The sequence below is a fragment of the Plecotus auritus genome (genome assembly GCF_963455305.1).
Source record: "Plecotus auritus genome assembly, chromosome: 4".
NCBI classification, from domain to species: Eukaryota; Metazoa; Chordata; class Mammalia; order Chiroptera; family Vespertilionidae; genus Plecotus; species Plecotus auritus.
Window position 1 is genome coordinate 89,962,277 of NC_137775.1, and position 16,918 is coordinate 89,979,194.

The 16,918-nt window shown below is 49.7% G+C and overlaps 1 protein-coding gene across 4 annotated transcripts in view; it reads left to right on the forward strand.

The window, feature by feature from the left end:
• MRPL14 (mitochondrial ribosomal protein L14) overlaps positions 1-8,971 on the forward strand; it is a 12,768-nt gene extending 3,797 nt beyond the window's left edge. For 3 of the 4 annotated variants that reach the window (XM_080666946.1, XM_080666947.1, XM_080666949.1), the window contains exons 2-3: positions 6,336-6,427; positions 8,472-8,971. In XM_080666946.1, coding sequence (XP_080523072.1) covers positions 6,357-6,427; positions 8,472-8,838 — 438 coding nt within the window. In that variant the 5' untranslated portion in view covers positions 6,336-6,356 and the 3' untranslated portion in view covers positions 8,839-8,971. Of the gene's footprint in view, positions 1-4,920; positions 4,986-6,335; positions 6,428-8,471 lie in introns of all 4 variants that reach the window. The other variant, XM_080666948.1, reaches the window with a different exon arrangement.
• Positions 8,972-16,918: the final 7,947 nt, after the last annotated feature.

Below are 16,918 nucleotides of genomic sequence, written 5' to 3' on the forward strand. Positions count from 1 at the left end.
TTTGTGACAAAGAGGGGAAAGGTGAATAAATAAATACAGGACAAGAGTTCTGGAAACATTTTTCTTTTGTGAATCAAATTGAGAAATGGGGTCTTCAATGGCAGCCCTGGCACAAACAGCTCATCATGCTGAAGAATACACTGTGAAGACTCAATTTGGCAGGGGAATCAGGTCAGCTTCAGCTCTTTTCCCAGGCTGTGCTGGTGTAGTACAGATAGTTATTGAAAAGACAGCTTTTTAATTCCTGAGTTTTTAAAGATTATATGGCAGCCTTGATAGAGAGGCATGAGTCCTTGTCCTGTGTGGGGTGTGTTTTCTTCTGTGAATTTTATTAGTGGTTAAAGCAGCATCTTAGCTGTGCAGGTATTGTGCAGGGTGTAATAGAAACAGCCTTCTAATCTTGAATGAGTCAACAAGTCACTTAGCATTTCAGACTTCATTTCTAGTCTGCAAAATGGTACTGACATTATTGAGCCCCCAGAGCCATTCAAAGTCCTTAGCTGATTCAGTCCCTTGCAGATTGTTGCTCTTTGTTATTTGTCTTTGTGTTTCCATTGGGTGCTCAGGAATGAAATCATCCAAGAAAGTAATGTGTGAAAGTGCTTTGAGAATTGTAACATGCTATCCTTGGGTAAGGTTAAAAAAGATTCCCGAAAGAGGGTCAGTGGACAACAAAACAGGAATGAGTTTTTAAGCAACAGATAAGAGTACTTGTTGGTCCAGAATGATTGGGGTGAAACCTGCAGGAGATGGCAGGGTCCTGGGATTTCTTTTCCTTGATTCCTCGAAGCTGCCAAGCCTCTGCGTTTTCCTGCTTTAGCTAAGAGGACATTTGCAACCTCAGGCTTGTGGAGTTTCTCCTTTTTGTGGGTGCTTGCTGCATTTGATTTCTTAGTGTTTCTTTTCCATCCTGTTACTTAATAACAGAATCTCCTCTAAGCACTCCTTTATGATTGTGGAGCTTTTATTTGTTTAGTCTCTTTTCTATAGAGCCCCTTCCTGTTGAAAAGCCTTTGACATGTATGTAACATGCCTCACCTAAGGATGGAAATCGTTCATGTGGAAACAATGTGTAATTATATGTAGGGCTGTGATACTAAGTACATTTCCGTGATCCTCAAGTAATGGTACTTTCCAGTTTTCCACGAAGCATCCCTTATTTTTTCAGTCAGTCTCTGTGTATTAAAATTAGTTAAAAATGAGCTCTCAGTGGGTAGGAGGTTCCCCCCCCCCCCCCAAGTCAGGGGAGAAAGGCACAAGAAAGACCACCAATCCCCCTACATGGAGCCTTCTGGAGCTGGAGGATGAATTGCAATTGCAGATTAATTTTATTCATTTGACAGATACTCACTGAGCTGCATTTGTGTGCCAGGCACTGTTCTGGGTCCTGAGTGTGCAGCACTGTACAGGGCAGGCAGGCAGGCACGGCCCTGCCCTCACTGAGCGCCCTTCCAAGCGGATCTATAAGGTGATGCCAAGTGAAAAGCTCACCTATGTGTACCTGAAATGTACAGTCCTCCCTGGTTTTCACAACTGAAGGCAGATCTTCAAGTTAAATCAGGTGGAAAATGGGTATGGTTCTTGGGTTGTAAGTAATTTATCCTTTCCTTCCTTCCTTCTCTCTTTTTTAAAAAATATACTTTTATTGATTTCAGAGAGGAAGGAAGAGGGAGAGAGAGTTAGAAACATCAATGATGAGAGAGAATCATTGATCGGCTGCCTCCTGCATGCCCCCTACTGGGGATCGAGCCTGCAGCCCGGACATGTGCCCCTGACCGGAACCAAACCTGGGACCTTTCAGTCCGCAGGCCAATGCTCTGTTCACTGAGCCAAACCAGCTAGGGCATCTTTTCTTACTTTCCCTTTCCCTTTCCCCTTCCCCTTCCCCTTCCCCTTCCCCTTCCCCTTCCCCTTCCCCTTCCCCTTCCCCTTCCCCTTCCCCTTCCCCTTTCCCTTCCCCTTCCCCTTCCCCTTCCCCTTCCCCTTCCCCTTCCCCTTCCCCTTCCCCTTCCCCTTCCCCTCCCCCTCCCCCTCCCCCTCCCCCTCCCCTCCCCCTCCCTCTCCCCTCCCCTCCCCCTGTCCTTCTTTCTCTCCCTTTCTCCTTTCCTTCTTTCTCTCCCTTTCTCCCTCCCTCCCTTTCTTCCTTTGCTCTCCCCTCCCTTTACTTTCCCCTCCCTTCCTCCTCCTCTCCCCTTCCCCCTTTTGGAGAGGTTATGATTCATAGCTCAAACCTGAAGGGCAATACTCAGTGCTGACCAGAAAATGGCATGAAAAGCCACCTCTGTCACTGGAGTCGTCTGAACACCTGGCCTCCTGAGTGAGAGTGTTATAGAGGAGGAAATATCATTGGGGTTATTTTCCATGCAAACATAAGACTCGGTGTTGAAATAAAGCATTATATATAGACTACATTTGAAGTGAATCAGGGCCTGTGTCTACAGGATGGATTTATGTTAGGAAATAACATCAAGGCCAATCACAGTTACTTTGAAGTAAATTGCTGCCTCCATTATTCTTCCTTGATTCAAACCAGTCATTTAGTGGTGGATGAGGTGGATGTTTTTTACAGTGGGCAGTGTGGACACCAGGCCTGGGGGATGATTCTGGGGACCTGTAAACAGCATGGGCTAATCCTGCCGCCACCAGCACTGTGGTCTCCTAAAGCATGTTTGCGTGTGATGTCCCGGTTCCCGACAGACAGAGAAGAGCTCTACAGCAGCGGTCGCCAACCTTTCGGACCTCGGACCATCAGTGGTCCGCGGACCACCGGCTGCCGCCCGCTGCTCTACAGTGTGTCTGGATCCATGAGTAGGGCTGTCTTTTCTCTGGCTACTTCATTTATTTTATTCAGCCAGTGTTGATTGCACCACTCCAGGGGGCCTGCGAGGTCTCGCTGGGGTGGGAGTAGAGGAGGCCACAGACTTTTTTTTAAGGAATAAAGGATACCTATCTATCTATCTATCTATCTATCTATCTATCTATACAATAAGTGAATACTTTCGGTTCTTTTGTGCTTTCAACTTTGTAGGAAGGCTTACTGTTGTCCATTGGATGTCTTAGGCCCTTTGGGCCTGAAGATCATCATTAGGTCACCAAGAGCTAGTGAAAAGTCCTTGAATCAGGCCCTTCCGTGTGCAACTGTAAGAGCTCCCTGGAGACGGGAATGTGTACTCTTGGGTTTGAGGACAGTACAAGTATTCCTCATGATCTGAGTCTGCGATTCCTGAATTCCTGCAATGAGTTCAGACGCCACGTTATCAAGATTTCTGTGGTTTCTGAGTTTGAGTAGCAAGAACTAGAATGTTAAGGGTTATCATATCAGCTTTAAAAAAAGAACAACAACAAAAAACGCCACAAGGAATATCAGCTTTATTTTTTTTAAAAAAAGTACCTAAATTTGCCCGGCCGATGTGGCTCATTGGTTGAACATCAACCCATGAATCAGGAGGTCGCAGTTCAATTCCCGGTAGGGGCACATACCAGGGTTGTGGGTTCGATCCCCATGTGGGGTGTGCAGGAGGCAGCTGATTGATGATTCTGTCTCATCATTGATGTTCTCTCTCTCTCTCTCTCTCTCTCTCTCTCTCTCTCTCTCTCTCTCTCCCTCCGTCCCTCCCTCCCTCCCTCTTCCTCTCTCTCTCCCCTTCCCTCCTTCCTTCCTTCTCCCTTCCTCTCTCTGAAATCAATAAAAACATATTTTTAAAAAGTACCTAAATTTAAAAAAAAGTACCTAAATTTATTCACTCTTTGAGTTTGGATCCTGGAAGTTGGAGCAGTGAGAGTTTTGGCACGGGCTGCCCAGCTGTCCTCAGTGCTCAGAAGGGGTAGCATCGGATGCTGCAGTTTTGCACGAGGCTTCATGGAGGAATTGCACCTGGAGTTGGGTCAGACTTAGCCGGGCAGAGATGGGCATAGGCTGGGGGGCTTGTGAGCAAGGCCCTGCAAGGCCTGGGTGTGTTTGTGCACACACTGCCCTGAAGAGTTTAGGCACCTTGAAGGATGGGGTTTGTTGTACTCAAGCCAGGAAAGTTCTGGGAAGTCCCCAGGCACTTCTGCAGTTCTTGGACTAACATAAGTGTTATTGAGGAAGCAGAGTGGTGTGAAGGGGCAGGTGTCTCCTTCTCAGGAGCAGACGTGTGGGTGGTGCTGGGCTACCCTTGAGGGCTCTGGAGGAGCTGAGGAGCCTCCTCTCTCAGGAGCTTGGCCAAGATGGGTGGTAACTGCAGCCTGAACCAGGACTACTGTTCAGAGCAGGTTTTTAAAAAGCCAATAGTCAGTTATTGCTCCATTATGGAGCTCTTGCCACCGACACCACAGATTGTCTTGAAAACTTAAATTGGGTTACAATGAAAAATTTTAACCTGATCATCTATATTTCAGTTGATTCAACAAACATTGAGTTGGGTATGAGTAAAATGTGCATGGAACAAGGATGATTTAACAGTTGGAAAAATATTAATTTTTAAATTAAAGTTACCATGCTAACGCTGTTGACGAAGAGCAAGGGCTCAGGAAGCCGACTATTTGGGTTTAAGTTACAACGTTGTCACTCCTGTCTGTGTGACCTTGGCCACATAATCTCACGTCTCCGGGCCTCGTTTCCTCATCAATTAGAGTGCCCATTTCATAGATTTGTGTGAGGCTTAAATGGGATGATAATGTAAATCATTTAGTCCAGTGCCTGGACCATAAAAACTGCTCAATACATTTTCATAAAGGAAACAGGAAAAGACCAGATTACCCTTACAGCTGCTTCTGACCCTGAGCTTCCTTGTGTGAAGTGAGTTTTGTATGGTAGAGTGAGGCTGTAGGGTGTGGTAAAAAGAACCTTGGTGGAAACTGGGTCCACTTCTGGTTCTGGTTCGGCCCTTGGCTAGTCGTGGGGCTTTACATAAGTCACTTCATCTCTCTGTGTCTCAGTTTCCTAATCTGTGAAATGAGGTGCGACTAGATGATGACGACGACGATGATGATGAAGACAGCTAGTAGGTATTGAGTGCCAGACACTGTGCCCTGTGATCTGAACTGCTCACACCATGACCACCTGTGAGTACGTGTTACAGATGGGGACCCGGGAGCTCCGGTTCCTTCTGCAGGGTTACCTCGCTACCCAGGTAAAGCTTGCCTCGTCCAGTTGTCCTCAGTGCTGTGCATTAGATGTTGATAGTTCTGCAAGTTAGCTGACTCCTTTTGCATTTAATTTTTCAACCATACTTCCATTTTGGCCAGTGCTTACTGGGCTGTCATAAGGAAAACACTGGAGAGTAGGCCTGTGATTTGAGGCTAAATTGCAGTTAAAAAGCATTTCTAAAGTGTGTAGGTATTCCTGTGGAGGTGACTGTGGGTTCGCTGCCCCCACACCCTTATGAAGTAAAGTCTTACCTGAGGTGTTTTGAACTTGGGCAGAGCTGTATGGAAACACTCAGTGGGGGAGCCTCTCTTAGCAGGGCTCGTGCAGAGGCCCTCTGCAGCCAAACATGTGGAGGGAAGAACAGGCGTGTTTTGCACTTGGAAATACTAGCTGGCTGTAGGTTTTTCTTAAACACGCCCCTACCTGATGCCCAGGTGTTGCAGGAAACGGGGTTGCCATGTTCTAGGGAGCCACTGGGCTGCGGCTGTGCAAGCTGGAGCATTAGTGTTGGGTCGGGGTTTGCTCTCCTGTACCCCACATTAGCTGCAGGGTGGGGTAAGTCGTTGTTCTGTGTTATGATGTTGTTTGGGAGACTGACCCAAATAGAGACTTTGGTCAGTGACTTGTCAAAGGCTTCGTTGGCTCCACTTTGCTAGCCTTGAGCTGTCCAGATGTCCTGGCGTTTACATTTGGGGGAAAGGTGATGTGACAGACAACCTGGGCAGTGGCTCAGATAATCTGCTTTCTTTCTGGGAGTAGAAGTTCTGGTCTCAGGAGGCCATGAGTGTCAACAAGGCAGTAATGTGCAGGTTTCCTTTGTGGAGGACTTGGAACGTGGTCGCTGGCTGGGTGTGTAGCAGGGATCGATGCTTCCCTCCGGCCCGTGGGAGTGATGTGGTGATGAAGGCACTGTCTGTGCTGTTGTGTTCCTTATGGCGAGAAATGCTGTGGGTCATGCCGGCTCTCTGACCCCAGCTAGAATATGAATCAGCAAAATTGTAGCTGGAGTTCCAGCTAATCATCTGCGTACCTTTTAACCACTAAGATTTATATTTAGTATTGTACTTGAATGATCTTGTGCTGGAAGTGCCATCTCCCACACAAGTCTCCAACAGTCTTTTATTAAAAAACAACAACAAAGAAAACTGGCTCTGAATAAGGCCACTGACTTAACAATAAAATTTACCCCTTTCTTTTTCTTCAGGATTTGCCCTCTTGGGATCCCATGGCTTTCCTTACTGGGCTAAGGGGCCCTTTCACCCACATCAGCAGAGCCCTCAGCCAGCGCTGTTTCAGGTAACTTTCCCCAGGAAGTTCTTAAAGCTGCATCTTTGATCAGCCTCCCATCAGGGCTGGGTATTATGGTGACTAGAACGGGAGTGGAAACTCAGGGAGGTGGGCCTTGGGTCAGGAAGCTGAAGGAATCAGACTGAGCTGGGGCCTGGTGAGGTCAGGTGAGGGGCATAGGAACGGAGGTGACGGTGCTGTGAGAGGCGGGATAGGGAAAGGCATGTGGTGGAAGATGGAACTTTTCAGTCCTTGCTAGACTTGAGTGAATCTGACATCTCTTAACCCTATGGTTTCCCCAAATGCATTTAAACCTTCTATTTAAAAACTGGAATCATTTTTAAAAAGTTACTTACTACCAAAAACTCAAGCATGACGGAAGTGTGACAGCCTCCCCTCCTTTGGACGCTAACCCAGGGGGAGAGCACAGTTGCATTCCTGTTGGCAAACATGCCTTTTGGCCCCGTCCGTGCACTCCTTTCACAAGCGCTTACCGAGCACCGTGTCTGGGTTGGTAATAGAGAGATGAATAAGAGTTGCTTCCTGCCCTGGAAGAGTTCTCACAGTTGGCCATGGGAGCAAACTTGGAAACAAATAACTGGAAGGAAATGTGACAAGTATAATAATAGAGGTTTGTATGGTGCTGTGGAAGGCCTGAGACCAGAGCTGCTAATGGAGGAGGAGGAGGAGGAGGAAAGGAGAGTGGAGGCGGCCTTCCCAGAAGAGAAGAGGGAGCAGGCCCTGGGCACGCCTCGGGGAAGGCTGCGAGGGCCGTGTGCTTGGCGAGCTCCAGAGCTTCCCGGCCACTGGGGCACAGGGCGGGTGTGTAGGTGGTAGGAGATGGTACCTTAGAAGGCAGGTACAATGGGGCCAGGTTGTTGACAATTAGTGGGAAACCATTGAACACTTCTAAGCAGGGGAGTGGCCTCAGTTTATATTCTAAAAAAGAACTCTTGGTTGGTGTAGTGAGATGCACTGGGAGCTGGTTAGGACACAATGTCATAATCTTGGTGTAAGAGAGTGAGCTGCTGAATCTAGGAAGTGTTGATGGGGTGGAGGGAGAGGACAGAGCTGCTTAGGAGGCAGTATCAGTAGGACTGGCAGCAGCGGATGGTGATGGAGAGGTGTATGGCTTGGGTGCTGGAGTTTCTGGAGAAGCCATGATCTCGATGAGAAATGCAGCCGCAGGGGGAAGATCACAAGGGAAGGTGACGAGATCAGTGTGGGCCTCCTGTGCAGTAGCTGTAGGATGTGTAGTGAGTTTAGAGTGGAAACACAGGACTAGAACACAGGAGACAAGTGGGGCTGGAGATGGAGTTTACTAGTTGGAAGCAATGGGCATAGATAAAATTGCCCAGAATAGGCATGTGGGGGGAGAGGAGAGGACCTAGGGCTACCTGGGGAACACCAGCACGTAAGGTGCCAGCATCAGGAAAATGGAAATCCACTGTCCTCAGATTACTTAGTAATAGCTTGTCTGCCTTTAATAGGGACCTGTTTAAAAACAAATTTCTAAAAATAAAATAACCATAAACCACAAATTTATTTCGAGTGGGGGGAAATGCATTATAACAGAAGACTGTTACCTTGACCTATTTCCTGTCTCTGCTATGTGGTGTCAGCAGACTCCCTTAGCAGACCTACCCACTCATATCTCTGGTTCCCAGCAACATATAGATGAGAAAATTTGGGAATCAGTATAGTCTGGGGGAGCAGGTTTTGCAGGCTAGGTAGTGGGTGAGGCCTGGCCCATAAGGTATTCCCTTAATACTCAAGAGTCCTTTCAATTCAGGCTGCCATGAAGTTTGTTGTAACAGAAAAGCGGGTTCTCTTTAAAACCCATCCGAGTCAAGATCTTGACCCGGCAGCGGAAGCTTTTGTCTGTGCCGAAACTGTCGGGTACAGAGAAGCCCTCAGAAGCACCTGCCTTCCCATCAGAGCTTGAGTGGGTCTCTGTTCAGCGTGTTGTTGCTAACGTGTGCTCTGTCCCATCCCGGCCTCCACACTGGACCAGGAGAGGTGCAGATCTCAGACTTTTTTCCTTTCCTACCAGCACCACCGGGACCCTCAGTGCAATTCAGAAGATGACACGGGTGCGTGTGGTGGACAACAGTGCCCTGGGGAACACCCCGTACCATCGCCCTCCTCGCTGCATCCACGTCTATAACAAGAATGGGGTGGGCAAGGTGGGTGATCGCATACTGCTGGCCATCAAAGGACAGAAGAAAAAGGCGCTCATTGTGGGGCATTGCATGCCTGGTCCTCGGATGACCCCCAGGTTCGACTCCAACAACGTGGTCCTCATTGAGGACAATGGGAACCCTGTGGGCACCCGCATTAAGACACCCATCCCCACCAGCCTGCGCCGGAGGGAAGGCGAGTTTTCCAAGGTGCTGGCCATTGCTCAGAACTTTGTGTGAGCAGAGCACAGCCGCTGCTGCAGTGGGGCTCATGAAGGAGCAGTTCCGAAAACCGCGCCCTTGCTGGTGGGGAGCTTGGGGTCCCTGGCTGGGGAACAGTGTCCTGTGAGAAATAAACATTTTCACATGTGTCTCCTTCTTGAGCTTTCTGGAGTGTGGTTGGGAGGTAAATGGCACGGAAGCAGTTTACAAGGTGGCCAACCCATGTCAGGCCACAGACGGCAGTGTCTGCATGGAGCAGCCTCGGAGCTCCCCCAGGAGCATCAGGCTCTGGGAGATGAGGGGGCAACCAAATGCCCATTAGTAAATGTACAGTGGAATCCATCACTTCTAACCAGGCAAACCCTGCCCCATTCAGAGTGTCCTCTCCGTGTGTCAGAGGGCTGGGCTATAAAGTGGGTACAAAGAGGGCTGGGTTGTCATGAACAAGAGCAGAGAGACTTGTTTAATGTAGTGGGATGTTGCCTTTAGGCTCTGACGGGACCCAGGCAGTCATCCTTCCTCTGCTGTGGAGCGCCCTGTCAGGCACCAAAGCCGCCTCTACGCCCACGGAGGAGGCTTCCCCCCTGAGTGTTGGGGAGAGGGACTAGCCCTGTGTTTTGTGGATGACTGATCTTAGGCCTGTGCAGGTGATTCAGTGGCAGTTTATCTTCCATTTATTTATTGGTCTCCTTGGGGCGGTTTGGGGCCTCTCTTGGTTCCTTTGATGGAGCCTCATTAACTCATTTATGAATTCATTCATTCAAAATATCTTGGGCGCTAACTCATTAAATAATCTGAGAGGCAGAGTCGCATAATGATTAAGAACTCTGTTCTGTAGCCAGACTGTCTTCTGTGGTGACTTTGAGCAAGTTCTCAAACTCCTCTGTCCCTCAGTTTCCTTACCAGTAAAATGGGGATATAATAATGCTACCTACGCGATAGGGCTGATATGAGAGTTTCATGAGTTAGTACCTGTGAATGCCTGGCATTAATAAGCATTCGACAGGTATGAGCTATTGTCTATCATCATTACTGAGCATGTGCAAGCACAGGGAAACGGGTGAGTCTACGCAGATGTGGTCCTTGTTCCTGTGGGGCTTACTGCGTCCTAGGGGTCATCGACACAGATCACACAGTTGCTTAAATGCAAACCCCTCGGTGTAAACAAGTGCCCACGAAGGAGGGATTCGACTTTCCCAGTGGGATTGGAGGCAACTTCCTGAGAAAGGGTTGCATCAGCTGCTTTCTGAAGAACGAGCAGGCATTGTGATAGGAGTCACAACAGCGGTTACCTGGGAGTGGGGAGGAGTGTAGACTGAAAAGGGCAGGAGGGCACCGTATGGGTGCTGGGTTGTTTGAGGTCTGGGCGGAAGTTGCATGAATGTGTACATCTGTAACTAATTAGGAAGCTGTGTACTTGAATGCACTTTATACCTTAGTAAACAAATGGAGAGGCATTAGCTAGGTGTGGGGTGTGTGTGTGTGTGTGTGTGTGTGTGTGTGTGTGTGTGATATTTCAGGCAGAGGAAGAGCATGTGCGAAACCCTGTGGTGGGAGGGAATGGGGTAACTACCAGGGACCGAAGGAACAGCCGGTGTGACTGGAGCAGGAGCGCAGAGTGAGCGTGGTGTAGGGCGAGGCTGCAGGAGGAGCCGTGGGAATGAGGTTTCCTTGTTGGAGGGCCTGGGGTACTGCTGTGGAGTATTTAGCGAGCAGGGCAGCGTGGCGGGAGGGAAGGCATGGTTCTGTTTGCTCTGTGGAGAGGGCTGGGAGAGGCCAGCACGGATGGGTTTAGGCTTTGTTGGAGACTGCGAGAGGACAGCATGTTGGACTAGGACGGGCGATGGAAGGGAGTAGAAGCCTTTTGGTGGTAGAGTTGACTGGGCTTGGTAATGCGTTAATATGGTGGCGGGGGCGGGGGGGGGGCGGCGGGAGAGGGCTGAGAATGGGCCTAGGTTTCTGGCTTCCATCAATGCCTGTACGGTTGGTCCTGACCAGCCCTGCACTGGGTGCCCTAGGAGAGGCCTGAGCGTGGGGGAGGAGGAGCAGTGGGGGCATCTGAGTGGGGTGCCTTTGAGACAGCCAGCAGATGTCCAGTAGGTAGCTGGATATAAATAAACTCTTAAATTGGAATAGCACTTAGCATCTATTTTGAAAGCATCTATGCGTATATGCATATTCTTGGTGTTCTTCAGACCTTAGGTTTGGCAGACGCTGGTCCTGCTTTGTAGATGGAGACACTGAGTTTCAGAGGTCACATGATTTCTTAGGTGCTAAGGCGGGTCTCCAAGCCCGATCCCGGGACTTCCACTCAGGTCGTCCCACACCGTGAGGGGGTTTGCTGCCGAGGAGTCCTTCCATCTTGAGTCGATTCTCACTGGCTGTGATCCTAGAGAATAGTCCAGTTCTGTGTTCAGTGGGCGCATTGGGAGCCTCTTGCCTGCTAAGCCTTGACTGCAAGGAAGCGAACACGGCTTTTAGTTTCTGTCTTCCCGGTTGACGGTGCACTGCTCCCGGGCTTCTCTGACGGAGCTCGATTCCGGGCACCTCTGGGCATGTTAGGAGCTGAAATCCCTCTCCATCTGGCCTCTGGAAGGGCCAGTAGACTCTGTGGCATGGTCGCTGCGGTGGCGCCTGGCCAAGGAAGAGGAATCACACCCAGGCCAGGCCTGCTTTGCCCGTGGTGAGTGTCTCTTCGGCAGCAGCAGCTGGCCCTCAGCAAGCTCTTCATTTCTGTTTCTGGGCTGCTTCCCAAAGGCTGCAGGAGGAGGAGACCCTGCCCGGAGGTAAAGGAGAGGTGGAATTGGCATTCTCATCCTGGCACCGTCTGCCCAGGGGCTGGGCCTTTGCTCCGACCGGGCAGCTTGACCTGAATTGCTGTCTCGCTTTGCAGGTCACTTGCTTTCTGGGGTCGGGCTCACTCCTTTCTCTCTCCTTAGTCAGCAGAAAATGTGCTCATCCTTTCACGCGCTCCCAGGCCACTGGCTGCTCAGCTGCATTCCCTCACCCCCTTCACGTGTTAAGGTTTACCCAAGTCACTCCAGTGACTGTCCTCGCTGCCCCCTCTCCTGGTCTTCCGTGGGCCCACCACTCCTCCCAAGGTGTTCTTGCTGCTCGCTGGAAGGCTGCGGTTTCCACAAAGCCGCTGGCCAGAGCCCACACTCGGACGCAGGCCCGCACCGCACACAGCCCAGAATAGCCTCAGCGTTACTGCTTTTCCAGCTGCCCTATCACTTTGCAAACCGGGATCTAATTTGCTGTCCACCCTCCACACCCCAGTCTCTCAGCCGGTACTGCTTTCTTTGCTCATAAAATATTTATAATCACAGATTATGTTTCCCTATGCGTATAAACTTGCTTTTGTTTTTTCCCCTTCCGTGCCCTTAGGAAGCTGCCCCTGACGGGTCAAAGAGCCTCATTTCTCTGGGTTCATAGCCTTCACTGCAGTGTCTGCTGAGGTGTCCGCCGACGTGCCCATCCCCACTCCTGGTTGGGCTCCCTCTGCGGCACCACTGTGGGAGAATGTGGTGGAAAGGGCTGCAGACTGGAGGCTGTGGTTGGGAGACCAGGGCTCCAGTCGGGCCTGTGCTGCTAACTCCAGGGTCACTTTGGGCAAGCCACAGCTTCAGGGGGTGGCATGGAGGCCTGGTGCTCGGGACCCAGCAATGGGGCACCTCTGGAGCAGACCAGGCCTGGCTCTGACTGCAGCCCTTGCCCCAGCCACCTTGAAGGGCGTGCCCTTGGCTGCAGATGGGGACCCGGCCAAGAATGTGCAGAGATCATCCTGTCACCGTAAACACTCCTGGAGAAGCGGCCGGCCACTTCCTGGATGACAGGCAGTTCCCTCCTGGAACTCTGGAGCTCAGCCTTGTTCCAGTGACGGCAGCGGAGGGCAGTGAGAGCCTCACTGTTATAGGCAGAATGCACCCGGGCATGAAGCATGCCGCCTCCCCAGCAGGGGGGCGAGTCCCAGGCCTGGGGGGCCAGTGGGGCCAGTGGGGTCCTCTGGCCTCGCCTGGGCACAGCCTCCTTAGGTTCCCTCCTCCACCCTCTCACCGCCTTTCTTGGCTTCTCATGTTCTCTCATGTTCTTTGAGAATTCTTGTTTTTGAAGAAAATTGAATGATACTGGAATACTTAACTGAAATTCAAATCTGTCCAGCAGCTGCATTTCTTTCCTTCCTCTGATTTGGTAATCCAATCCTTAACAAGCAGTTTCGGGGCATTGTTTTATTCTCTCCCACCTGGAGGATGGCTGTAGATCAAAGTTCAGTCCCCCTCAGCATTTTAGACAATTGCTGAATCGTTTTGCTAAATATTAGTAATTTTCCAAATTATTTGGGCTTCTTAAGCTCAAAATGGTCGTAAGTTTGCTTCTCAATTTTCAACATAAGCCAGTTTCTTTGTGCTTAGGCCAGTGGTTTCCATCCTGATTCAGGAATAGGGATAATCAGTTGTCATTTGCTCGATATTATGACAGTCTACCTCCTAAGACATACCAGGTGTCAAGTATTTCATTTAAAAAAGGAAAGGCAATTTAAATGCATTTTATTTTGAGAATTTCACAAGAGCTCTTGAATAATTGGGATGCCCTTGGATATTATGAAACCTTGATTGGCAGTTGATTTTAGACCAGATGTTTACTTGGCAAATAGAGTCACCTCTTGGTCAATTGGGATTGATCAAAGCCACCCGTCCTGCTCCCCACCGCTTGGTACCACCTCCTGAGGGCAGGGAGGGCAGAGAAGCAGAGGCCTGGACGAGCTCTCCCACGTGCTGGCCTTGGCAGGGATGCCGTGCCTGGCCCCCAGTGGACTTCCTGGGCTGGGAGTGGGCTGTGCCGCCCCATCCCACAGGCTAACCCAGTGCCCTTGTTGGCTGGCTCCCACAGGCCAGGGAGCAGAGCTCTCATTTGTCCACTTACCTCACCGGCACTGTCCTTAGCCAGCTGAGTTAACATCATTTTGCTGCCAGCTCTGGTTAAAGGTTTGCTGGTGAAAAAGAACGAAAACCTTGCTTGAAACGAGGTTTTAGGGTTGTCTGTGGATTTTCTATCATCATTACTCCAGGCTGGTCCCCACAATATGCAAACGCTTGATAATTAGTTAATAGAGTTTTCCATTTATTTTCAGCCTTTGCTGCAGGTCTTCTGCCCCATAGGCTTCCCTTTGTACTTAATGAAGTTGCTCTCTGGCAGGTAACTGCTTGCAGAGAGACAGTACATGTATCTATTTTTTCTTCCTTTTGTTACACATAAAAATTAATTTTAGTCTTACCCATTCCCTATATAAAATCATGTATTTATGTTTTTTTAAATTAAAAAAATATTTTATTGATTTTTTTTTTTGATAGAGAGAAAGAGAGAAACATCAATGTGAAGGTGCCTCCTGCATGTTCCCTACTGGAGATTGATCCCACAGCCAGGGCATGTGCCCTGACCAGGAATCAAACCGGCAACTTTTATTTATTTTTTGTTAATCGTCACCTGAGAATATTTTTTTTCAATTGATTTTTTTTTTTTTTTAGACTCTAAAGGGGAGTGTGGGGGGAGGGAGGAAGGAAGGAGAGAGAGAGAGAGAGAGAGAGAGAGAGAGAGAGAGAGAGAGAGAGAGAGAGAGAGAATCGATGTGAGTGAGACACATTCATTGGTTGCCTCCCGCATATGCCCCGACTGGGGCTGGGGATCAAACCTGCAACCCAGGTACACACCTTTGGTGAGCGGGCCAATGCTCTAATCCTGAGCAACACTGTCCAGGGCTGAACCGACAACTTCTGGTGCACAGGACGATGCCCAACCAACTGAGCCTCGTTGGCCAGGGCTATGTTTTTTAAAAGCCCGATGCTGAGTGAATTAGGAGAGATTTGTCATGATGTCTGCAAAAAATCATCAACTGATGAATCTAAATGAGTATATGGTGATTGTACCGTTCTTTCCACCTTCTTTAAGTTTGACATTTTCAAAAAATAATGTTAAGGATAAAAGAAATAGAAAGGAATTAAAAAATTCTGATGAAACCAAACCTATGTTTGAAATGTGTTCCCCCTGGCCAGGGCCCAGGCTGGGTCCGCTGAGCTTGTAGCTCTGCACTGGCCACAGGATTGGACAGTTCAGAAGCAGGAGTCGGGGCTGCGGAGTCCACCCACCTGCTGCCCACACTCCAGCTCCTGGCTCCACCTTTCACACCACCCCTCCGCTCTCCCTGTGGCCTGGGCTGGGGCTGTATTCTTTCCTTCTTTCAGTTTAGGAACATGACTATTGCATTTCTTTTAACTCCATGTTCTGAACATCTGGCACATAGTAGGTATGCAGTAAATGTCATTAATAAATTCTGTTCAAGTTTGTGGTGAATTGTTTTTTAAAAGTATATATTTTTATTGATTTCAAAGAGGAAGGGAGAGGGAGAGAGAGATAGAAACATTATTCATTGATGAGAGAACCTTTGATCAGTTGCCTCCTGCACGCCCCCTACTGGGGATCGAGTCCATAACCTGGACATGTGCCCTGACTGGGAATTGAACAGTGACCTCCTGGTTCAACCACTGAGCCACGCTGGGCAGGGCTGTGGTGAGTTTTTAAGGGAAAGGAGAGCTTTGTGCTTCCTAAGCAACCTCTGTGAGGAGGTGTACTTTGTTTCCCTTTGGTGACACGTGGTTGGGAATGCATAAGAGCCTTTCTCACTGGGCAAGCGCTTGCCAGAGCTCACCCACCCGTGAGTTTATTTCAATACAAAACAGGTGTGGCTTGGACCTTTCACTCTGATCATGTAGAGTTGGGGCTGAGGAGGCCCCCGAATTTCCCAGGTGGAAGTAGAAGATTCAGGGTGAGAACTCGGCTTTTCTGGTTCCCAGTCCAGTGCTTTTCAGTACCTCACCACATCAATGAGCACTATTTTTTACCACTGAGTTTAAAGCACTATGTACTGAAGCTGGATTTTTAAAATCTTCACCATGTCTACCGAGCCCGTGGGGTGGAAAGCAACTGCGTGGGAGGAGTTGGGAGGATCTCGGCTGCCCTGCCGAGCCTGTGTTCCCCGAGGTGAGGTGGCGGTTTGGTGTGCCGTGGAGATGGGACGCGGAGCAGCAGGACGCTGTGCTGCTGTGGTCTGAAGCCTCCCCTCTGGCCCCTTCATTCCCACTGGCCCCCCAGCTTCAGAGCCCGTCTCCCTGCTTTCTCTTCCTCCTGAGTAGCAGGGCGCCTCCTAGGGGTCCTTGTGGTTTCTGAACACCACGCGGCAACCTCGACCTCTGCCAGCGCTCTTCCTGCACCACAGTCTCACCTCCGCCAGCGCACCTCCCGCTGGCCGCTGGGTTTCCTCCAGCCTGGGTGACCACTGCTTGTGGCAGGTCGGCTGCTGTCCCTATATTATAGGTAGAACGCTTAGCACGCAGTGGGCTTTTTATTACTCTGCGGCCCTGCTGTGCCCACCCGCCAGCCTAGCACGTTCACCCCTTTGTCACGGTCAGGCCCACTGGCTCTGAGCAGTGTCCGGCTGTTCACTGCCGTTCCCCTCTGCGTAGTAGGTGCATAAAATATTGAGAACTCCAAAGTTAAAATTTGGATTCTCAATTTAGGAGATGTCTCCTATAGGAGTTGGCAAAAATTAAGACATTTACGGAGTATTTCCAAGGAACGCTGCTGGACAGGGTTGCTTATCTCCACGTAGATCCTTACCCAGTGGATTTTACCCCCACTGGCTGGACGCCCAGTGTTTCCTGCTCACAGGAGACCTCCCCATGCCAGGGCTAGACTGATAAGCCTGTTAAACTGGAGTGCGCATTCATCCGCAAAGAATCAATGTGTGATTTTCTGGGAGAGGACCCATGGTGAGGTGTGGCTTTTGGCCATACCTTTGATGTCTGACCAGGACGAGCCAGGAGGAAAAGGAGCCCTTACCTGGAACTTGGTGTCTTTCTTTTCCAAATATAAAATACTGTACCTTGCCCTGGCTGGTGTGGCTCCGGTGGCCGAGCGTCGTCCGGTGCACATGTTCAGGTTTCGGGTTTGATCCCTGGTTGGGGTGCATGCGGGAGGCAGTTGATCAATGTCTCTCACATCAATGTTTCTCTTCCTCTCTCTCTCAAAATAAATAAAAACACAT